Here is a 25,767-nt window from a genome sequence, read left to right as displayed (position 1 = left end):
TAAATTAAAAATAAAAATATGATAAAAATACAAAAAAATCTGAAATAGTAATAAAATATATTTTTTAATTGGATTCATCCCTGCAAGATTATACTTCCCCTCCCACTCATATAATATTTTGCCACATGATTGCTTTGGCCAATAAAATATAAGTGAAAGTTGTGTGTACCACTCCCTAGCAGATGTGTTTTAAGGTGTTTCCACTATACCTCTTACTCTCTGTCATAAATTCAGTATGTCCTAGATAGGAGTCCTGGATTAAAGGGGTGTGGAATAAAGATATGCCCAACTTACAGCTTAAGAAGAAAATGAATCTTAACAAGAAATTTACCTTTGTTGTTACAATGGATAAATGAAAGAAAGAAAGAAAATGGTCTAAATAGCCCAATTGAAAGGCAAAGATTGTACAAAAATCAGGAGTCCCTGAGCGGTACAAATGGTTAAGCACTGGGCTACTAACTAAAAGGTTGGTGGTTCGAATCGCCAAGAGAGGCCTGGCAATCTGCTTCCAAAAGGCCACAGCCATAAAAATCCTATGGAGCACATTTCTATTCTGACATAGTTCTACATGACAAACCACAACAAAAGTGATTCAACAGCAATTGCTTTATTGATTGGTTAAAAAAAAAAAAAAAGACCCAACTATATGTTCCTAATAGATGAACTTTAAAAACAAAGGAAAAATACAGTTTAAAAGTAAAACAGTAGAAAAATTTTAACATTATTCAAAAAAAGCTACAGTAGCTATATTAATATGTGACAAAGCAGATTTCCAAGGAAAGAGTATAACCAGGGTTAAAGAAGGTCATTTAGCAAGACGACAAGACATCCTAAGTGTTTACAGATGTAATAACAGAACTTCAAATTACATGAAGCAAAGGCTGACAGAATTTTTTTAAAAAATACACAAATCCACAATTATAGCTGTAGGTTTCAATAGCCTCTCTCAATAACTGACAGAACAAGTAAACAGAAAATCACTAAACATAGTAGATTTGAACTATAGCGTCAACCAACTTGAACCAATTGACATTCACAGAACATTACATGTCACTTTGACGACTAAGGTAAGACTGACCCAAGCCACAGCTTTTTCAATCACCTCACATACAAAAGCTGACAATGAAAAAGACAGAAGAATCGATGCACTCAAATTATGGTGTCGGCAAAGAATATTATATATACTGTCAACTGCCAAAGAACAAACAAATCAGTCTTAGAATAAACACAACCAGAATGCTCCTTAGAAGCAAGGATGGCTAGACTTTGGCAGACTTACTTTGGACAATCACTAGAAAAGGACATCATGTTTGGTAAAGTAATTGTTATTAGGTGCCATTGAGTTGGCCCCAACTCACAGTTACCTTATGCACAACAGAATGAAACACTGCCCGGTCTTGCGCCAGCCTCACAAACGTTGCTGTGCTTGAGCCCATTGTTGCAGCCACTGTGTCAATCCATCTCGTTGAAAGTCTTCCTTTTTTTCACCGACCCTCTAGTTTACCAAGCATGATATTCTTCTTCAGGAACTGATCCCCCCTGATAACATGTCCAAAGTATGTGAGGCGAAGTCGTGCCATCCTTGCTTCTAAGGAGCATTCTGGTTGTACCTTTTCCAAGACAGATTTGTTCGTTCTTTTGGCAGTCTATAGTATACTCAATATTCTTCACCAATACCACAATTCAAAGGCATCAATTCTTCTCTTCAGTCTTCCTTATTCGTTGTCCAGCTTTCCCATGCACGTGGGGCAATTGAAAACACTGTACCTTGAGTCAGGTGCACCTTCGTCCTCAAGATGACATCTTTGCTTTATAACACTTTAAAGAGATTTCTTGCAGCAGATTTGTCCAATGCATTGCACCTTTTGATTTCTTGACTGCTGCTTCCATGGGTGTTGATTGCGGATCCAAGTAAAATGAAATCCTTGACAACATCTTTTTTCCGATTGCTTATTGGTCCAGTTGTGAGGATTTTTGTTTTATGTTGAGATGTAATCATCCTGAAGGCTGGTGGTCTTTATCTTCATCAGTTAGTGCTTCAAGTCCTCTTCACTTTCAGTAAGCAAGGTTGTATGATCTGCATAACGCAGGTTGTTAATGAATCTTTCTCTAATCCTGATGCCCCATTGTTCTTCATACAGTCCAGCTTCTTGGATTATGTGCTCAGCATACAAATTGAATAGGTATGGTAAAAGGCTACAACCTTAACACACCTTTCCTGACTTTAAACCATACTGTATCCCCTTGTGTTGTCTGAACGACTGCCTCTTGATCCATGTACAGATTCCTTATGAGCACAATTAAGTGTTCCGCAATTCCCATTCTCCACAATGTTATCCATAATTTGTTATGATCTACACAGTTGATATGCCTTAGCACAGTCAATAAAACACAGGTAAACATCTTTCTGGTATTCTCTTCTTTCAGCCAGAAATGACACCAGCAATGATATCCCTGGTTCCATGTCCTCTTCTGAATCTGGCCTGAATTTCCGGCAGTTCCCTGTTGATATGCTGCTGCAGCCGCTTTTAAATGACCTTCAGCAAAATTTTGCCTCCATGTGATACTAATGATATTGTTTGATAATTTCCACATTCGGGTGGATCACCTTTCTTGGGAATAGGCAAAAACATGGATCTCTTCCAGGCTTCAAGTTGTCATTTCCAGCATAGTAGACCATATGATTGCCTGATTCAAAATGACCAATACCAGTCCCTTTCAGCTCAGTAATGCCTAGGATATCGATCTTTATGTGTTCCATTTCATTTTTGACCGTTTCCTATTTTCCTAGATTTCTACTTCGTATATTCCAGGTTCCGATTATTAACGGACACTTGCAGCTGTTTTTCCTCATTTTGAGTCGTGCCACATCAGCAAATGAAGGTCCCGAAAACTTGACTCCAACCACATCATTAAGGCTGATTCTACTTTGAGGAGGCAGCTCTTCCCCAGCTGTATTTTGAGAGCCTTCCAACCAGAGGGGCTCATCTTCCCCCTGCTATTCATAAGGTTTTCACTGGCTAATTCTTTTCAGAAGTAGACTACTGGGTCCTTCTTCCTAGTCTGCCTTGGTCTGGAAGCTCAGCTGAAACCTGTCCACCACAGGTGACCCTGCTGGTATTTGAATACTCATGGCATAGCTTCCAATATCACAGCAACACACAAGCCCCCACAGTATGACAAAAAGACAGACTCATGAGGGTGGTAGAGGGTCAGTGAAAACAAGGCAAACTCTCAATGAGATGGAGCAACGCAATAGCCACAACAATGAGCTCAAACATACTAACAATCACGAAGATGGCACAGGACCGGGCAACGCTTCATTCTGTTATACATTAAGGTCACCATGATTCAAACTTCAATGTAATTCACTACATTATCAACTAAAAAAGAAAAAGAGTATGATCATTTTAATAGATACCAAAAAAGCATTTGACAATATCAACATCTATTTCTTTTAAAAACTCTCAGTAAATAAGTGACAGGAAGCAACTGCCTCAACCTGATCAAACGCATCTGCAAAAACCTATACATTTTTCCCCCACTCTCTGAAAGTGTGTGTTCCTATGAAAGCTTTCGTAAGCCGAAATGGCATAAAGCAAGGAAGCAACTACCATTAATTTAATTGGAAAAATTTTTGAGTGTTCCCAGACCCAAAAAATAACGTACCAAATCATATCAAATAACACATAAAGCCCTTAAAAGCTCTCTTGAGTTTTTCTGACACTTTAGGACACACCTTACTAATGGATGCACAAAATAAATCAAGATAAAGCATAGAGTCTCCCAGATACAGTTCAAAGCTATGGCGGCTTGATGCTGAGATGCTGAGTGTAGTTCCAGGGGAAGGATCTTGGCAACGCCACTCTTGCTGCTCAGCGTGCACGCTGCCTCCTTAAGGGCTCGCTGCAAAACAAACACTGAGCGCTATGTCTGCCTTTCGCCTTTTTTCTTAAAGGAGAAAATCCTCCTCAGATTTCTTTCAGTTAGCGAAAACAGGTACTAATGTAAAATGTAGGTCTTTTGTAAATGCAAAATGGTGGAAAGCGAGCTTTCAAAAAGTGAGGGATTCCTGTAGTTAGCATCACACTTAATGCTTTTACCTTAAGATCAGGAACACAACAAAGATGTCAGTTCACCACTTCTATTCAAATTGATACTGGATGTACTGGCCAGTGCGATAAGGCAAAAAAAAGAGAGATTAAAAAAGGCATCCAGATCGGAAAGGAAGAAGTAAAAGTGCCTTTATTCACAACACATGATCGTCTAAACAGGAAATCTAATGGAATCCACAAAAAATCCCTACCAGAACAATAGCTGAATTTAGCAAGGTTATGGGATACATGATCAATTTTATTTCTATATGCTAGCAATCAACAAGCAAAAATTAAATTCACGAAAATGGTAACATGCACAATAGTTTCAAAAAATATGAAATACTTAGGGATAAATCTGATGAAAGATCTAAAAGAAGTACTCATTGAAAAGCGCAGAACAATGCTGCGAGAAATTAAAGACTTCAGTAATTGAGAAATAGATTCTGTTCATGGGTTGGAAGGCTCAATGTTGTTAAGGATTTAATGTATTCCCAATCAAAATCCCAGCAGGCAGTTCTGTAGAAAACCTTTTCACAAAAGATTCAGTGGAGAAAGGACAGTCTTTTCAACAAGTGGTGCTGGAAAAATTAGATATCCATAACCAAAAAATGAACTATAATCCATACCCTGTACCACATATAAAATTTACTCAAAATGGATTATAGACCTTAATGTAAAACTTAAAATTATAAAACTTCTAGAAGAAAACATAGGAGAGAACTTGTGTCTTAAAAGCACAGTCCAAAAAGCAACAATTTGAAATTGGACTTCAAAATTTAAAATGTCTGCTCTTTGAAAAACACGAAGAGTCTGAGGGAAAATTTCTGAAAATCAGAAGTTCTTTTGAGATAAAGGACTTGTATCCCAAATGTATAAAGAACTCTCAAAACCCAATTTTTTCAAATGGGCAAAATTTTTGAAGACACCTTGTCAAAAAGATATACAGATGGCCAATAAACATATAAAAAGATATTCAACACCATTAGAGAAATGCAAATAACTTAAAACCACAATGAGATACCACTACCTATTCAAATGGCTAAAATTAAGAAGGTAGCGTTGGTGAGGATGCAGAGGATCTGCAAATTTCATACACTGCTAGTGAGAACGTGAAAAAGTAGACCCCTTCGGAAAACAATTTGGCAGTTAAATGTACACCTACCATTCCTGAGTAATGGCTCAACAGAAATGAAAGCACACAGTCATACAAAGGCTTATACAGAAATGTTCATAGCATTTCATAGCAACAGATGAACGGATGAACTGTCATATATCCATACAACGGATATAAAAAGGCGTAAATTAAAAGGAATGAACTACTGACACATTACGACATGGATGAATCTCAAAATAATTAGGCTGAGTAAAATTATCCATACAGAGAAGAGTACATACTGTATGACTCCATTTCTAAAAATTATAAAAAATTAATCCTAGCAAAGTAATCTACTGAGACGGAAAGCCGATCGATGACTGCCTTGGGACAGATAAGGAAGGTATAAGAGGGAAAACGAATGCTCATTTTCTTGATTTTGGTGATAATTTCAAGGTGCATACATATGCCAAAACTTGTCAAAGTGTACACTTCAAGAATGTGCAGTTTATTAGGTAGCAACTATAGATCAGTAAAGCAGTTTAAAAAACTATCTGTTATTACTCTTAAAGCTGGTGGCATTACAGATCTTTATAAGCACAACAGTGCTCTCCCCATATATTCTTTTGTAGCTGATGCCATAAATGGCTTCTGACAATAACATAGGGAAGGGGCACACAGGGTCCAGAGTACATGTTCCTAGCAGAACAACTATTCTATTTCATTCCCATTACAAAAAGGGATTCTTGGCCATTATAGATAAACTTAAAGATTTTCCATTCTAAACCAAAATCAGATATACTTCCTAATTAAATTATTTTACACCTTAGACAAAGGGGTCTATTTAGAAAGTTTAAAATAAAAATGATAGTTCTATTTACCTTAAAAAGAAAAGATTGCTAAAATTCAGGACAGATTTAGCCAATTCATTAAACTAAGAAAACAAATCTCTAATGAAGAAAACTGAAGACATAAGGCAAAGATTAGTCCAAATGCCTAATGGACCACAACTACCAAGGCCTCCATCAGACTGAGTCCCATACAACCAGATGGTGCCCGGCTACCACCAACTGCTCTGACAAGGATCACAACAGAAGGCCCCGAACAGAGCTGGAGGAAAATGTAGAACAAAAGTCTCAACTCACAAAAAAAGACCAGGCTTACTGTTCTGATAGAGACTGGAGAAACCCTGAGAGTGTGCCCCCAGATACTTTTTTAGCTCAGTAATGAAGTCACTCCTGAGGTTCACCCTTCAGCCAAAGATTAGACAGGCCCATAAAACAAAACGAGACTAAAGGGGCATACCAGCCCAGGGGCAAGGGCTGGAGGGCAGGAGGGAACAGTAAAGCTGGTAACAGGGAACCCAGTGTCGAGAAGGGAGAGCGCTGACATGTCGTGGGGTTGTTAACCAATGTCATAAAACAATACGTGTACTGTTTAATGAGAAGCTAGTTTGTTCTGTAAACCTTCATCTAAAGTACAATAAAAAAAAAAATCTCTCAAGCTACCTGAGTCAAAAGGAAATTTTAGTCTAAGACCAACTCCCCACCCCACACACATATCCAAAAAAACTTGAAAACTTCTGTCAAGTGATTTTGGTAAACAAAGAGCCAAAAACAAGAACATTCTTAATATCAATAAATATTTAAAGTTTTGACCATAATATATATACTTATGTATGAATGACTGAGTTTATATAATAATTGGGAAGAGAAAAGCCGAGCATCCTCACTCACCTATTTTGTTCCTCCAGTTTAGCCAGGAGTTCTAAGTCGTCTGGACTCAACTGTGATGGAGAAGAAGGGGAGAGGGCTGGCGTTGACAGTGTGGTAGATGAGGATGTAGTGTGTAATGAAGCAGATGGACTTGCCACCTGACTGGCCATCTGACTGACTGTGTGCGATACTGTGTTCTTCACCCATGTGAGAGTAGAACTCAGCTTTTCTGCAACCTTGTCTGACGCCACCTAAGGATAAAAATTGTAAATATTTTATTTTGGTTGTACTACATTTATCACCAATGACTGCATAATCCTGTTAAGTTTTACTTAATAACCACAATCAGAATGTTCTCTTATTCCAGGTTAAAAAAGGTCAAGCCCTCTTTTAGCAGCAATTACCTAACATGCAGCCTGTGGAAGCTGTTTAGTTCAGCTCGGCACTATGAACAAACTAGAACAATGTTTTCCAAACTACAGGCTAAAACTCATCATTGGGTGACAAAATCAATTTTATCAGTAACGGCAGCATTTTTTTAAATGAAACAGAAAGAAAATATCGAGTAAGGATTATTTTATGTAATTCTTGTTTGTTACATAATATTAAAAATATGCATTACATGTATGCACATGTATGGCTGTATTGAGTTGTGATATAGGATGTGTTATTTATTGGGGTTGCAGTCACAAACATTTCCAAGCTGAGGACTTAAAACATGTTTATTAGGTGACTAGGATATGGAAGTCCTATAACATGGCTAATCATTGAACAAAAACTGGGTGTGTTTAGTATAAATAAGTTTTAATGAGATCCCTGATATCTGTCTTCAAACCATAAAGGAGTCTTTTTATAGAAGAGGGACTACTTCCAGAGGAACAAAAATATAATAAATGGATTGAGGTAATAGTCTGAGGGGTAGAATTTTTAAATAGCTGGAGCTGTTCTACCTAGAAAGAAAAGTCGTACATCCCTCACCAACGGCCTAAGAGCCAAATGTCAAGAGTTAGTTCAGGGTGAGTTTCTGTGTTAGGGAGGCGCCCAGGATAAGAAAAACCTTTAAGACCTTTAAGTTCCCTCCCAACTCTAAGATTCAATAAATTATACCTATGCCCACATACCCCCCCCCCCAAATCATGCCATACTCCTAACCAGATTAAGTACACAAATTCAGCTAGAAGAGAAAATGTACATAAATAACATTCACAAGACATTCACCACTTCGGTAACAGAAAAAGAATGTGAACAGTAAACATAATTGAATGCCTATGCAAAACTAAACATTTTTAATAATGTGAGTTTACAAAATAAGCTATAACAAGTTTTTTAAGGGAACCTGGATGGCACAAGTGGTTTATGATCAGCTGCTAACCTAAAGTTTGATGATGTGAACCCACCAACTGACTCCATGGAAGAAAGGCCTGGCAAACTGCTTCTGTAAAGATCACAGCCAAGAAAACCCTATGGAGCCACTCTACTCTGTAACGCATGGGGTCGCCATGAATCGGGCCAACTCAATGGCAGCCAACAACAACAACATTTCTTAAAAAACTATCATAAAAAGAGCTTTTTGTGAAGTGGTTAGACATGTAAAGGCTATAAATAAACTATGAAATATTTTTATGTACTTTGAGAAGATCCGAAATTTCATACAATAAATGAGTAAAGCACCATAGATTATTTTCTGAATCAACATATCCTTAGCTAACCTCGGCTTAAATATTACTGTTCACACACACACACAAATTAAAACACTAATATATACACCCAAATAAAAATACTATCCAGACTTCTGGTAGCAGGAGCCTAAGGCTTCCCTCCTCACCTCAAGACATATGTGGCTTTCTATCCCTCTGCCCTCACTTCTTCTACCTCAACCAGGAAGATTCGATGTAGATAAAGGATAAAATGGAAAAGGAATTCTAAGGGCAGAGTTAAGTCGCTATATATGAGGAAGGAACATGTAGAGACAAAGATTTGGTTACAAGCACTGAATAAGGGCAAGATAACCCCTCGCTTTCTTTTCGTTTTCAATAACATCTCCCTCTTAGAACTTAACTTCTTTTGGGAATGGTATTAAAGAAGGGACGAGGGGGCTCTTATTGTTTAGGGAAGAGGCGCAATCCCCAAGAAGATAAGCAGGATGAAGTATGGGGCTCAAGGAAAAGAAGCAACAAGCAGGTCATCTTGGCCTGCTTCCAGGCAAAAGAAGTCCTTACCAGTGCACAGACCAGCACAGTACATCAGGGCAAAATATCAGAAACAGGAACCAAAGAAAAATTTCGCCAAAATTTTCTTTGTGCCAGAAAATGGTCGGAGCCACGGCAGGCAGCAAGGTAGCCCACTGTCATTCATTATGCAGTTGAGCTTCTCTAGAGATAGAACTACGAACTCAATTGTGAAGACAGCGCCAATTTACATCCTAAAAGCACACTATAATATTTAAAACCAAAAAATCAAAATTATAAAATCCTATAGAAAAATGTTACACTTTACTAATACCAACCATTAAATTTAAATATACTTACAACTTTTAGGAATTAACAGTTTACATTTCTAATATTGGAAAGTTTCCTTAAAAAACCAAACCCATTGCCATCAAGTTCATTCAGACTTATAGAGACCCTATGGGACAGGCAGAACCGCCCCATGGGGTTTGCAAGGAGTGGCTAGTGGACTCAAACTGTTGACCTTTTGGTCTGCAGCCAAACACTAAACTACTGTGCCACCAGGGCCCCAAAAGTCCCCTACTCAATTTAATTGCTGCAAAGGCAAAGGACACCTATTATTTAATTTATTAAAACAAATGTATCATACCCCTTCTGCACAGTGTTGCAGTGGGCTCCCATTGAAAGAGTTTGTGATAACCAGGAGCACAGTTCTGACATTCTTTCAACCTTGTTGAAATGTGATTCAGCGATGTTCAAAAACAGCCCATCTTCAGACTTTAAATTCTTAAATATAGCTGGAATGTTTAATTGCCATTGCACTTTAATAAAGGCTAATGCTCATGGTTCTAGAAATTCCACAAGACTGAATTATTTTTTATATACCATCATGTCCTATTTTTCTTTTAACTCCACTTTTTCAAACTTCCACCCTGCTGTCTCTGAACCTCTTCTCATCCTGTGGTAAGTTGAGGCCATGAAGACATAATAAATCTGTCAATACAACTATGTCACAAAGTTCCTCTCTACCTCATAGAGGTGGTACACATATATTTTTTAAAGTGAATATACCTTGAAAAGGTTTAAACCATCATTAAAAAGCCTTAGTAATCAGACACAAAAGGCCACATATGTATGATTTCATTTATATGAAATGTCCAGAACAGGCAAATCTATAGAAAGTAGATTAGTGGTTGCCAGGGGACAGAGGGAGGGGGGATGGGGAGTGGCTGCTAATGGGTACAGGGTTTCTTTTTGAGGTGACGAAAATATTCTGGAATTGGAGAGTGGTGATGATCGGACAACTTGCGAATATACTAAATACCACTGAATTATACAGTTTAAGGGGTAAATCTTAGCATATGTGAATTATATCTCAATTAGTAACAGCAGGTATTACTACAATGTTTGAATAGGATCTCCAATAACAAATATTAATGGCTATTATATCATTGTATATTTTATTAGAACTTAAAAGGATGCCCTTAACTCCCAAAAAGGGCTATTTTTAACGATTCCAATCTAACACCCAAAATCACAGGGGAGAAAAAGCAACAGGTATGGTTAATTACTTCCTAAATTATATTGTGACGCTGGATCCCATTCCTAGGGCACAATATTCCCTTTGGGTAAAGGGCGTTTTGTGGCTGAAGAGGCAGCGTGAGTATGAATTCCTGTGCTATGACACAGGAAGTCAAAAGTCCCCTAAGTCTTTACATGTCAAAAGTCAAATTCCTTAGTGTTGGCACTACACATTTCACAGTGTAAACATTTTAGCTGCATACTGTTATGGACTAAATTGTGTCCCCCAAAAATGTGTCAACTTGGCTAGGCCATGATTCCCAGTATTGTGTGATTCTCCACCATTTTGTCATTTGATGTGATTTTCCTATGTGTTGTAAATCCTACCTCTATGATGTTAATAAGGCAGGATTAGAGACAGATACGTTAATGAGACTAGACTGAATGTACAAGATTAGGTTGTGTCTTAAACCAATCTCTTGAGATATAAAAGAGAGAAGTCAGCAGAGAGACATGGGCGCCCCATATGACCAAGAAAGTAGAGCCAAGAGCTTGCATCCTTTGGACCTGAAGTCCTTGTGCTGAGAAGGGAAGATTGATGACAAGGACCTTCTCCCAGAGCCAACAGAGACAGAAAGCCTTCCTCTGGAGCCTGAATTCAGACTTCTAGTCTCCTAAACTGTGAGAGAATAAATTTCTTTTTGTTAACGCCATCCACTTGTGATATTTCTGTTATAGCAGCACTAGATGACTAAGACATAATAAATGCCAATTTTCTCTTTTAAGATTAACCAATTATTTTACAATTCTATTTTTTGTCTTTCCTGAAAAAGTCTACACCATTTTTAATATCTATTTATTAATGAACACATAAATAAGATGACTTTTATAATATAGTTCACTTTGGTATACCAACCCATTGTTCTCAAGTCAACTCCAACTCATAGCAACCCTATAGGAGAGAAAAGAACTGCCCCATACAGCTTCCAAGGCTGTTTGTCTTTATGGAAGCAGACTGCCACATCTTTCTCCTGCAGGGAAGATGGTGGGTTTGAACCTCTGATCTTTTGGTTAGCAGTCAAGTGCTTAACCACTGTACCACCAGGACTCCTACAGCTTCTCTAAATAAACAGTTCACAATCTATTATCACTTTACAATCTATCTTTAAGAAGTACAAGCAGGGGAGGTGGAACCAAGATGGAGGACTACAAAGATACTTCTGGCAAGCCCTCTTACAACTAAAAAAACAAAGGCCTGAAAAAACAAGTGAATTGAGTATATTTGTGACAAGCTGGTAGCCCTGAGCATCGAAGGCAAGCTTAGACAATGAACTCAGGGGCAGGGGGAGGAAAAGACTGTTCAGAAGTGGAGAGGAGTTACCGGACCTGAATCGTGGGGAGCCCTCAGGAACCATTCCCTGAGCGGCGGCGGGCTGATACAAGTGTTCGGTCGCAGTTTCCTCAAGGAGAAGCAGCCAGCCGCACAGCCCATTCACACCTCCGGAATCTGAGAAGAACAGCACTCCCAGCAAAAGCTAAGTACTTCCGTACATTTTAACGCGCCCCGCTCCCCCATCCCCAAGCCAGCTTCAGCGGCTGAATCCCTGGGCCTGAGATAGGCCCTGTTGAGCACCTACAGCCTTCTTCCTGGCCTTGAGGAGGGAAAAAATTTGCAGTTGCGGGTAAAAGATAATTTACTAGCTCCAAAAACCAGGGGAGCTCAAGACAGAAGTGGCTCCTGTCCAGGCATAAACCATCCGTGCACACTGAGCACCTTTCCCTTCTGCATGGACCTGTGTGGGCCTATTTCGGGAGAATGGGTCCTTGATGGCAAACTCCAACCACTTCAGCTGTGCAGTGGAGAGGTGGGTGTTTGATGTTTGACATTGCTTTGCCTATTAAACAAGGTCCTCACCTACCCACATCAGGGACCTAAGGACTAGTAGCTCTACTCAGGTCACCCAGCCACCCGTGACAGGGGTCCAAAGAATAACTGGTACCTCCCAGTCCTTACAACCAAAAACTTTCGGTGCCCATGGTCCCTTGGCAGAACCCACCCACCTGCACGTTCTAGGGAACAGGGGCGCGTTTTCCTCAGAGACACTCGGTGGTCGGTTCTAAGCCCCCTGCCTTGTTCAGAGCGTGACTCCCTGCAGCAATTAGATACTGGTATATACGCCAATCACCCCTGCCCCTCTAAGACTGTAGGACAGAGCCTGCACCACACACTTGATGATCAGCTACCTGGAAACCTGAGATGAATTCATACAAGAAAAATGAATGGAATCCTAGACTGATATACCTGGTAACAGCTCTAGCCAGCTGGGGACAGGACAACAGAGCTCCAAAGGTGAAAATAACCAAGCTAACTCACTCAAGCAACCCATAGTGGTATACCAAAACAAAACAAAGCAAGCAGCTACGACACAGTAAGCAAGCATAAACTAATACAATAACTTATAGATGGCTCGGAGACAACAGTCGGTATCAAGTCACACAAATAAAGAGCCCGTGATCACCTCAACTGGTTCTCAAAACAAAGAAATCAGGGATCTTCTAGACGAAAGTACATTCCTGCAATTACCAGACGCAGAATACAAAAGTTTAATATACAGAACCCTTCAAGACATCAAGAAGGAAATGAGGCAATACGCAGAACAAGCCAAGGAACACACAGATGAAGCAAATGAAGAAATCAGAAAGATTATTCAGAACATAACGAAAAGTTTAATATGCTGGAAAAATCCATAGACAGACAGCAATCAGAAATTCAGAAGATTAACAATAGAATTACAAAATTATACAACTCAATAGAAAGTCAGAGGAGCAGAATTGAGCAAGTAGAAGCTGGAATTTCTGAACTCGAAGATAAATCACCTGGCACTAATATATTTGAACAAAAATCAGATAAAAGAATTTCAAAAAATGAAGAAAACTTACCAATCATGTGAGATTATATCAAGAGAAATAACCTACAAGTGATTGGAGTACCAGAACAGGGAGGGATAACAGAAAATACAGAGAAAATTGTTGAAGATTTGTTGGAAGAAAACTTCCCTGATAACGTGAAAGATGAGGAGATATCTATCCAAGATGCTCATCGAACTCCACATAATGTAGATCTGAAAAGAAAGTCACCAAGTCATATTATAATCAAACTTGCCAAAAACAAAGATAAAGAGAGAATTATAAGAGCAGCAAGGAGTAAACGAAAAGTCACCTACAAAGGAGAGCCAATAAGAATAAGCTCGGACTACTTGGCAGAAACCATGCAGGCAAGAAAGCAATGGGATGACATATTTAAAAAACTGAAGGAAAAAAATTGCCTACCAAAAATCATATAGCCATCAAAACTGTCTCTTAAATATGAAGGTGAAATTTGGACACTTCCAGATAAACACAAGTTTAGGGAATTTGTAAAAACCAAACCAAAACTACAAGAAATAATAAAAGGTGTTCTTTGGTTAGAAAATCAGTAATATCAGGTGTCAACCCAAGACTAGAACACTGGGCAGGGCAACCAGAAGTCAAACCAGACAGGGAAATCCGAAAGAACAAGCAAGGTTACAAAAAACAAAACAAAACAAAAAGCTCAAAACAGGGTAACAGCGATGTTATTACATAAAAGAAGACAACATTAAAATAATAAAGCGGGACTAAGAAATGTAATCATACACCTTCCATATGGAGAAGAAGATATGGCGATACAAAGAAATAAAAGTTAGTTGTAAATTTAGAAAAATAGGGGTAAATAATAAGTTAACCAAAAGGAGACAAACTATCCTACTCATCAAAATTAAATACAAGAAAAAAATAGAGACTCAGCAGAAACAAAATCAACAACAACAAATATGAGGAAAGGACAATATACAATCTACTCAGCACACAAAATTAAGCGGGAAAAAGAAACTGTCAACAACACACAAAAAAGACATCAAAATGATAGCACTAAATTCATACCTATCCATAATTACGCTGACTGTAAATAGACAAAATGCAGCAACAAAGAGACAGAATGGATTAGAAAAACAAGATCCGTCTATAAGCTGCCTATAAGAGACACACCTTAGACTTAGAGACACAAACAAAAACTCGTAGGATAGAAAAAAATATACCAAGCAAACAATAATCAAAAAAGAGCAGGACGGTGGGAATGAAAAATGGTACAACCACTTTGGAAATCTATCTGGCGTTATCTTAAACAGTTAGAAATAGAACTACCATACAACCCAGAAATCCCACTCCTCGCAATATACCCTAGAGAAATAAGAGCCTGCACACAAACAGATACATGCACAACCATGTTTATTGCAGTTCTGTTTACAATAGCAAAAAGCTGGAAGCAACCAAGGTGTCCATCAACGGATGAATGGTTAAATAAATTGTGGTATATTCACACAATGGAATACTACACATCGATAAAGAACAGTGACGAATCTGTGAAACATTTCATAACATGGAGGAACCTGGAAGGCATTATGCTGAGTGAAATTAGTCAGAGGCAAAAGGACAAATATTGCATAAGGCCACTATTATAAGATCTCGAAAAACAGAATAAACTGAGAAGAACACATACTTTTGTGGTTACGAGGGGAGGAGGGAGGGAGGGTGGGAGAGGGTTTTTTACTGATTAGCTAATAGATAAGAACTACTTTAGGTGAAGGGAAGGACAATACTCAATACATGGAAGGTCAGCTCAACTGGACTGGACCAAAAGCAAAGAAGTTTCCGGAATAAACTGAAGGCGTTGAAGGTCAGCGGAGCAAGGGTGGGGGCTTGGGGACCATGGTTTAAGGGGACTTCTAAGTCAATTGGCAAAATAATTCTATTATGAAAACATTCTGCATCCCACTTTGAAATGTGGTGTCTGGGGTCTTAAATGCTGACAGGCGGCCATCTGAGATGCATCAATTGGTCTCAACCCACCTGGAGCAAAGGAGAATGAAGAACACCAAGGTCACACGATAACTAAGAGCCCAAGAGACAGAAAGGGCCACATGAACCAGAGACTTACATCATCCCGAGACCAGAAGAACTAGTTGGTGCCCGGCCACAACTGATGACTGCCCTGACAGGGAGCACAACAGAGAATCCCTGGGGGAGCAGGAGATCAGTGGGATGCAGACCCCAAATTCTCACAAAAAGACCAGACTTAATGGTCTGACTGAGACTACAGGAATCCCAGCGGACATGGTCCCCAAACCTTCTGTTGGCCCAGGACAGGAACCATTCCCGAAGACAACTCATCAGACATGGAAGGGACTGGACAGTGGGTAGGAGAGAGATGCTGATGAAGAGTGAGCTATTTGTATCAGGTGGACACTTGAGACTGTGTTGGCATCTCCTGTCTGGAGGGGAGATGGGAGGGTAGAGAGGGTTGGAAGCTGGCAACACTGTCACGAAAGGAGAGACTGGAAGGGCTGACTCACTAGGGGGAGAGAAAGTGGGAGTATGGAGTAAGGTGTATATAAACTTATATGTGACAAACTGACTTGATTTGTAAACGTTCACTTGAAGCTCAATAAAAATTATAAAAAAAAAGAGCAGGAGTGGCAATATTAATTTCTGACAAAATAGACTTTAAACTTAAATCCATCATAAAGGATACAGAAGGATACTATATAATGATTAAAGGGACAATACACCAAGAAGGTATAACCATATTAAATATTTATGCACCCAATGACAGGGCTGCAAGATACGTAAAACAAACTCTATCAGCATTAAAAAGTGAGACAGACAGCTCCACAATAATAGTAGGAGACTTCAACACACCACTTTGGTGAAGGACAGGACATCCAGAAAGAAGCTCAATAAAGACACGGAAGATTTAAATGCCACAATCAACCAACTTGACCTCGTAGACATATACAGAACACTCCACCCAACAGCAACCAAGTATACTTTCTTTTCTAGCGTACATGGAACATTCTCTAGAATAGACCACTTGTTAGGTCATAAAGCAAGCCTTAGCAGAATCCAAAACACTGAAATATTACAAAGCATCTTCTCTGACCATAAGGCCATAAAAGTGGAAATCAATCACAGGAAAAGCAGGGAAAAGAAATCAAATACGTGGAAGCTGAACAATACCCTGCTCAACAAAGACTGGATTATAGAAGACATTAAGGATGGAATAAAGAAATTCAGAGAGTCCAATGAGAATGAAAACACTTCCTATCAGAACCTTTGGGAAACAGCAAAAGTGGTGCTCAGAGGCCAATTTATATCAATAAATGCACATGTCCATAAAGAAGGGCCAAAATCAAAGAGTTATCCCTACAACTTGAACAAATAGAGAGCAACAAAAAAACCCACAGACACCAGAAGAAAACAAACAATAAAAATCAGAGCAGAACTAAATGAAATAGAAAACAGAAAAACTACTAGAAGAATTAACAAGACCAAAAGCTGGTTTTTTGAAAAAAATCAACAAAATTGATAAACCACTGGCCAAACTGAAAAAAGAAAAACAGGAGAGGACATTCAGGTAGCTAATAGATACATGAGGAAATGTTCACGATCATTAGCCATTAGAGAAATGCATATCAAAACTACAATGAGATTTCATCTCACTCCAACAAGGCTGGCATTGATCCAAAAAACACAAAATAATGAATGTTGGCGACACTGTGGACAGATTGGAACACTTCTGCACTGCTGCTGGAATGTGAAATGGTACAACCACTTTGGAAATCGATTTGGCGCTTCCTTAAAAAGCTAGAAATAGAGCTACCATACGGTCCAGCAATCCCACTCCTTGGAATATATCCTAGAGAAATAAGAGCCTTTACACAAACAGATATGTGCACACCTATGTTTACTGCAGCACTGTTTACAATAGCAGAGACATGGAAGCAACCAAGGTGCCCATCAATGGATGAATGGATAAATAAATTATGGTATATTCACACAATGGAATACTACTCATCAATGAAGAACAGTGAAGAATCTGTGAAACATTTCATAACATGGAGGAACCTGGAAGGCATTATGCTGAGTGAAATTAGTCAGTTGCAAAAGGACAAATTTTTTATAAGACCACTATTTTAAGAACTTGAAGAATAGTTTAAACTGAGAAGAAAACATTCTTTTGTGGTTATGAGAGGGGAGAGGGAGGGAACGAGGGGCATTCACTAATTAGACAGTAGATAAGAACTACTTGAGGTGAAGGGAAAGACAGCATGCAATACAGGGGAGGTCAGCACAACTGGACTAAACCAAAAGCAAAGAAGTTTCCCGAATAAACTGAATGCTTCGAAGGCCAGCGTAGCAGGGGCAGGGGTCTGGGGACCATGGTTTCAGGGGACATCTAAGTCAATGGGCATAATAAAATCTATTAAGAAAACATTCTGCATCCCACTTTGAAAAGTGGCATCTGGGGTCTTAAATGCTAGCAAGCAGCCATCTAAAATGCATCAATTGGTCTCAACCCACCTGGACCAAAGAAGAATGAAGAACACCAAGGACACAAGGTAATTACGAGCCCAAGAGACAGAAAGGGCCACATGAACCAGAGACTACATCAGCCTGAGACCAGAAGAACTAGATGTTGCCTGGCTACAACCGATGACTGCCCTGACAGGGAACACAACAGAGAACCCCTGAGGGAGCAGGAGAGCAGTGGGATGCAGACCCCAAATTCTCATAAGACCAGACTTAATGGTCTGACTGAGACTAGAAGGACCCTGGTGGTCATGGCCCCCAGACCTTCTGTTGGCCCAGGACAGGAACCATTCCTGAAGCCAACTCTTTGGACATGGATTGGACTGGACAACAGGATGGAGGGGGATGCTGGTGAGGATGAGCTTTTTGGATCAGGTGGACACTTGAGACTATGTTGGCATCTCCTGCCTGGAGGGGACATGAGAGGGTAGAGGGGGTTAGAAGCTGGTGAAACAGATACGAAAAGAGAGTAGAAGGAGAGAGCGGGCTGTCTCATTAGGGGGAAAGCAATTGGGAGTATGTAGCAAAGTGTATGTAAGTTTTTGTGTGAAAGACTGACTTGATTTGTAAACCTTCACTTAAAGTACAATAAAAATTAAAAAAAAAAGAAGTACAAGCACCAGTGCCAAGCGGCTTTTTCCACAGAATCTCAAATGCTTTCAAGGGCTATTGAGGCCTAAGACTTTTTACCACCACCGCACCGCACCACACCGCACCACACCACAAAACTGCTTTACCTTCTGTTTCTTGTTAGCTTCTCCAACGTGTCTTCCGTGCACACCCCTCTAAATCTGTGCTTACACTCACCCTTTTCTCTGTTTCCTTCTCTCTTCTGGAGTCATCTCTCCTGATATTTTCTTACACTCAGATTTTCACAAAGCTGAGGGTCATGAGGCACTGCCAGTCATATCTCATTTTCCTTCCTTAGATGAACAGACCAAAGCAGCACACCGGTCATGATCTTGGCTTCATTTTTTATCGGACTCACTTCTAAGTGTCAGACATACATGCAAACATCTAATCAACTAATATTTACAGAGCATTTATTCTGTATATATCACTATGCAAAGCATGGGTAATTGTTCTAACTGAAAACAGTCTCCTTCCCTGTCATTATTCCTGTATTTTGTATATTCCTCTGGTAAAGTACCTAAAATAGTACTTCCATCATTCTCTATGCCCTTGCCTTACTTTGTTTTTCTTCAGAATACAACGTAAGGTTGTGAAGACTGCTGTTTATCCTTCAGTATATTTGTTTATTGTTTGGCAGGCTTGGACTTAGTACTGAGAGCTAGTATATCAGTTTCCACATCGTACGGTTTTTAGGGACTTTGAAGTGAAATTCTGACCAGCCTTCTGTGCTTACGTTAACCTCTGCATTAGATATAACTTCACTGTATAGAAGGAGCCATGGTGGTGCAATGGTTAAGCACTCGGCTGCTAACCGAAAGGTGGGCAGTTCAAACCCCTCAGTGGCTCCATGGGAGAAGGACCTGGCAATGTGGCAGTCTGTTTCTGTAAAGATTGCATCCTTGGAAACCCTATGGAGCAGTTCTATTCTGTCCTATGGGGTAACTATGAGTCGGAGTTGACTTTTGAGCATTTAAGTTGTGTAAGGCACTGTTCTAAGTATGTTATATGTATTAACTCATTTAATCGTCAAAACACTACAATGTAAGTATCACTAGTGTCCCCATTCACAAGTGAGGAAATGGTAACACAGAGAAGTTAAACAACTTGCATAAGGTCATAAAGTTAATAAGTATCAAATGTAGGCAGTTTGGCTTAAGATTCTTTAACCACTATCGACAGTAGGCCAAATATTTTCAATGCATATGGTCACTAATGATCATCTGATAAATAATCAAAAACAAAACCTCATTACTGTGGAGTCGATTCCAACTCATAGCGACCCTACAGGACACAGGAGAACTGGCCCATGGGGTTTCCAAGGTTGTAATATTTACTGACACAAACTGTCACATTTTTTTCCTGTGGAGCAGCTGATGGGTTTGAACTGCTGATCTTTCAGTTAGCAGCCAAGTGATTAACCACTGCACCGCCAGGGCTCCTTTTGATAAAGAAACAGAAGTTGCAGAATATTCCCATTCCTATCATCATGACCTTTATTCTTGTGACTTGCTGACTCAGACTGAGTCTTGAAGGCTGGAGCTTCCAGAAGGTTGGAAGCTTACTTTCCAAACCTTACTTTCCAACAGACATTAACTTTGTTTGATTTTATACCTAGTACAATTCAGGTAACTGATCTGTTAGGGTTAATTTTTGTCAGTGTTGAATTAGATTGTTTTATAGTATCGGGGCTGATTCACCAATTCAGCATTTTATTTTTTCAGAACTTTTCAAATCACTTAATATTATCACATATAATGCTCACTTACAATTCTAAATGTGGGTTTTTAGAGATAAGGAATTCAAGACTAAGAGTTGATAAGACTTAACACTTTCACTCCTAGAATTAGTAGTATCTTCTTTTTTTTCTTGCTTAGCCTGGTTAGAAGTTTATCGATTTTATTGCTTTTCAAAGAACCAGCTTCTGGTTTTGTTGATTTTTTCTACTGTTTTCGTGTTTTCAATTTTGCCGATTTCTGCTATAATTTTTTTTATTTCTTTTCTTCTGCTTGCTTTAGGTTATACTGCTCTTCTTTAGTTTCTTAAAGCAGAGCCTTAGAATACTGATTTTACATCTTTTTTCCTGTTCTAACACATGCATTCAATGCTATAAATTTTTCTCTAACGCTGCTTTCACTGTATCCCACAAATTTTGATAAATTGTATTTTCATCTTACTTCAAAATACTTTTAAATTTCTCTCAAGATTTCACCTTTGTCTTATGTGTTATTTAGAGTGTGCTGTTTAATCTCCACATATTTTGAGATTCTCCAGCTGTCTTCGGGAAACACTGGTGGCATAGTGGTTATGTGCTACGGCCGCTAACCAAAAGGTCAGCTGTTGAAATCCACCAAGCACTCCTTGGAAATTCTATGGGGTGGTTCTACTGTGTCCTACAGGGTCGCCATGAGTCAGAACTGACTCGATGGCAATGGGTTTGGGTTGCTTTTTTTTTTTTTTAATTTCTGCTATTGATTTTTAATTTAATTCCACTGTTGTCTGAGGACATACTTTGTATGATTTTTCCTTTTTCAAATTTGTTAAGGTGTATTTTATCACCCAGAACATGGGTCTACCTCAGTGAATGCTCTATGTGAACTTAAAAAGAATATGTTTTCTACTGTTGTTGAATGAAGTATTCTAAAAGGCTGATTAAATCCAGTTGACTGATGGTGCTGTTCAGTTCAGCTATATTTGCACTAAAAATCTTCTGCCTGCTGGGTCTATAAATTACTGGAAGGGAGGTGTTAAAGTCTCCAATGATAATAGTAGGTTTGTCTATTTCCCTTTGCAGTTCTGTAAGTTTTTACCTCACGGACTATTAAATCTTCTTGGGGAAAAGACCCCTTTATCTTCACGTAAAACAAAAAAACCAAATTCATTGCCATCAAGTCAATTCCAACTCCTAGTGACCCTATAGGACAGAGTAGAAGGACCCTATAGGGTTTCCAAAGCTGCAATCTTTATGGAGGCAGACTGCTATACCTTTCTTCAGAGGAGTTGCTTCTAGGTTTGAACTACTGACCTTTCAGTTAGCAGCCAAGCGCTTACCCGCTTCACCTCAAGGGCTCCTTATTTTTCTGTAAAGCCCCTCTTCATCTCTGATAATTCTTCTTGTTCTCAAGTCTGCTTTGTCTGAAACTAATATAACTTCTCCAGCTTTCTTTTGATTACCGTTAGCGTGGTAAATTTTTCCCTATCCCTTGATTTTTAATCTATCTTTATTTTTATATTTAAAATGGTTTTTTTGTAGACAATATACAAACTGGGTCTTCTTTTTTATCTACTCTTTCAATCTCTGTATTGTAATTCGTGTATTTAGACCATTCCCATTTAAGTGATTATTGGTATGACTTGGCTAATAGGTACCATAATAGGTAATAATGTACTGTAATCTTTTCCATGTACTACATTTGTTCTCTGTTTTTTAACCTCCCCTTTTTCTGCCTTGTCTGATTTTAATCCAGCATGTTACATTAATTCCATTTGTCCTCTTAGAATATCAATTATACTTCTTTTTTAAAAAATTTAGTGGTTATCCTAGAAGTTTGCAATATAGATTCACAACTACTCTAAGCCCTCTTTCAATTAAGACTTTATTGCTTCATCAGTAGTTGAGGTACCTTATATCACACTATTTCCCAATTCCTCCCTCACATCCCTTATCTCATAGTTGTCAATCATTCCACTTATCCATAAGCTATAATCACCCAATACATTATTTCTATTATGAATTTGAAGAGTTATCTCTATGCTCACAAATTTGATCAACTTAGAGGAAATGGACTATCTTGTTGAAAGGCAAAATATACCAAAACTAACACAAGGAGAAATAAATTATCTCAATAGGCCTATAACTATTAAAGAAACTGAGTCAATAATTACTAATCTTCCAAAAAAGAAAGCACCAGGTACAGATGGTTTCTATTAAGAAAAAAAAAAATCACACCAATTCACTACAATCTATTCCAGAATACAGAAGCAGAGGGAACACTTTCTGTACCATTCTATGAGGCAAGCATTACCCTAATACCAAAACTATATAAAGATATCACAAGAAAGGAAAACTACATACCAATATCCATCATGAACAAAACTTTTAAAATTCTCAACAAAATATTAACCAACTGAATCCAACAATGTGTAAAAAGAATTATATACCACAACCAAGTGGGATTTATTCCAGGTATTCAAGGCTAATTCAATACTTCAAAATCAATTAATATAACCTATCACATCAACAGGCTAAAGAAGAGTGCTTAATCACCGCACCACCAGCGCTCCTTAAGTATCAATCTAGAATTGGCAAATTCATAGAGACAAAGCAGATTAGTGGTTTACCAGGGGTGTGGGGAGGAGACAGTGGGAGTTATTGCTTAATGGATGCAGAGTTTCTGTTTGCAGTGATAAAAACATTTTGAAAATATGTAGCATTGATGGTTACACAACACTGTGAAAGTACTTAATGCCAATGAATTGTACACTTAAAATGGTTAGAAAGGGTATCCAAATTGGAAAGAAAGAAGTCCAACTATCACTCACTATTCGCAGGTATGATCCTATATAAAGAGAGAACCCCAAAGATGCCACAAGAAAATTACTAGAATAGATTCAGCAGATTACCAGGATACAAGAACAGCATATAAAAATAAGTTGTACTCCTATACTAACAAAGACAACTTCGAAAAGGAAATCAGGAAAACAATACCATTTATAATAGCCCCTAAAAAAAATTTTTTTTTAAACTTAGGAATAAATCTAACCAGGGATGTAAAAGACCTATACAAAGAAAACTACTGGGTGTTTAAAAGCGTAAGTTAGGTAAAGTACCTCTTCTGCTCAGAAGTGACTCCCATCCAACTCAGAGTAGAAGTCAGAGTCTTTATTATGACCTAAAAGTTCCTACATATGATCACATGAACTACCCAGTCCAGTATCCCTCTAACCTCGTATTCTACTACTATTCCCCTCATCGATCTGCTCAAACTGCACTGGTCTACTCGCTGTTCCTCAAACGCAGGAGGCATGTTCTTACCCCAGAGCCTTTACATTAACAACAACCACCCCCCCCCAAAAAAAAAAGAAGAAGAAAACTACAAAACACTATTGAAAGAAACCAAAACACACCTATACGAATGGAAAAATAGACCATGCTCATGGATGGGTAGACTCAATATTGTGAAAGTGTCAATCCTATCCACAGTGATCTACAGTTATAATGCAATCCTGATGCAAATACCAAGAGCATTCATTAACAATATAGAAAAACTAATCACCAAGTTTATACGGAAAGGAAAGAGACCCCAGATAAGTAAAGCATTATTACTGAACAATAAAAACAAAGTAGAAGGCTTCACACTATCTGATCTCTGAACCTACTATATAGCCATGGTAGTCAAAACAGGCTGATACTGGTACAAAGACAGACACATAAACCAATGGAATCAAGGGCCCAGATAAAAATCTACCCATTAACCCCATGTGTCTGTCACTTTGTCATACTGTGGGGGCTTGCATGTTGCTGTGATGCTGCAAGCTGTGCCACCAGTAATCAAATACAGTAGGTTCACCAAGGGTAGACAGGTTTTAGCTGAGCTTCCAGACCAAGACACACTAGAAAGAAGGACCTGGCGGTCTACTTGTGAAAAAAATTAGTCAGTGAAAACCTTATGAATAGCAGCACAACACTGTCTGATATAATGCCAGAGGATGAGCCCCCCAGGTTGGAAGGCGCTCAAAATACAACTGGGAAAGAGCTGCTTCTTCAAAGTAGAGTCGACCTGAATGATGTGGATGGGGTTAAGCTTTCCAGACCTTCATTTCCTGATGTGGCATGACTCAAAATGAGAAGTAACAGTTGCGAACATCCATTAATAATCGGAACATGGAATGTAAGAAATATGAATCTAGGAAAATTAGAAAGCATCAAAAATGGAATGCATAAACATCAATATCCTAGGCATTAGTGAGTTGAAATGGACTGGTACCGGCCACTTTGAATCAGAAAATCGTACAGTCTACTATGCCAGGAATGACAAATTGAAGAGGAATGGCATTGCATTCATCATCAAAAAGAACATTTCAAGATCCATACTGAAGTACAACACTGTCAGTGATAGGATAATATCCATATGCCTACACGAAAACCAGTTAATATGACTATTACTCAAATTTATGCACCAACCACTAAGGCCAAAGATGAAGAAACTGAAGATTTTTACCAACTTCTGCATCTGAAATTGATCAAACATGCAATCAAGGTGCACTGACAATTACTGGTGATTGGAATGGGAAAGCTGGAAACAACGGACGATTGGTAGATGGAAAATATGGCCTTGGTGATAGAAACAGTGGTGGATATCACATGACAGAATTCTGCAAAACCAATGACTTTTTCATTGCAAATACCTTTTTTCAATAATATAAATGATGACATATACACATGGACCTCGCCAGACGAAATACACAGGAATCAAATTGACTACATCTGTGGAAAGACATGATAGAAAAGCTCAGTATCTTCAGTCAGAAGAAGGCCAGGGACTGACTGTGGAACACATCATCAATTGCTCACATCCAAGTTCAAGCTGAAGCTAAAAAAAATTAAAACAAGTCCATAAGAGCCAAAGTACAACCTTCAATATATCCCATCTGAATTTAAAGAACACTTCCAGAATAGATTTGACACATTGAACACTAATGACCAAAGACCAGTCGAGTTACGGAATGGCACGATGGACATCATACATGAAGAAAGAAAGAGGTCATTTAAAAAGGCAGGAAAAAAAGAAAAGGCCAAAAGGAATGTCAGAAGAGACTCTGCAACCTGCTGTGGGACACAGAGTAGCTAAAGCAAAGAAAGAAATGATGAAGTAAAAGAGCTCAACAGAAGATTCAAAGGGCAGTTCGAGAAAAAGTAAAGTATTATAATGACATGTGCAAAGACCTAGAGTTAGAATACCAAAAGGGAAGAACACACTCAGCATTTCTTAAGCTGAAAGAACTGAAGAAAAATTTCAAGCCTCGAGTTGCAACAGTAAAGGATTCTATGGGCAAAATACTGAATGACGCAGTAAGCACCAAAAGAAGATGGAAGG

At 38.7% G+C, this 25,767-nt stretch overlaps 1 protein-coding gene across 11 annotated transcripts in view; it reads right to left on the bottom strand.

The window, feature by feature from the left end:
* Positions 1-25,767, bottom strand: part of EVI5 (ecotropic viral integration site 5) — a 267,245-nt gene that overhangs the window by 194,935 nt on the left and 46,543 nt on the right. For all 11 annotated transcript variants that reach the window (XM_023558405.2, XM_010598105.3, XM_064282266.1 and 8 more), the window contains one exon: positions 6,927-7,156. In XM_023558405.2, the coding sequence (XP_023414173.1) occupies positions 6,927-7,156 (230 nt within the window). Of the gene's footprint in view, positions 1-6,926; positions 7,157-25,767 lie in introns of those variants that run through there.

Source organism: Loxodonta africana, chromosome 3 (genome assembly GCF_030014295.1).
Source record: "Loxodonta africana isolate mLoxAfr1 chromosome 3, mLoxAfr1.hap2, whole genome shotgun sequence".
Classification (NCBI taxonomy): domain Eukaryota; kingdom Metazoa; phylum Chordata; class Mammalia; order Proboscidea; family Elephantidae; genus Loxodonta; species Loxodonta africana.
Note: the sequence above shows the minus strand (reverse complement) of the source record. Positions and strands in the feature narration are given on the sequence as shown.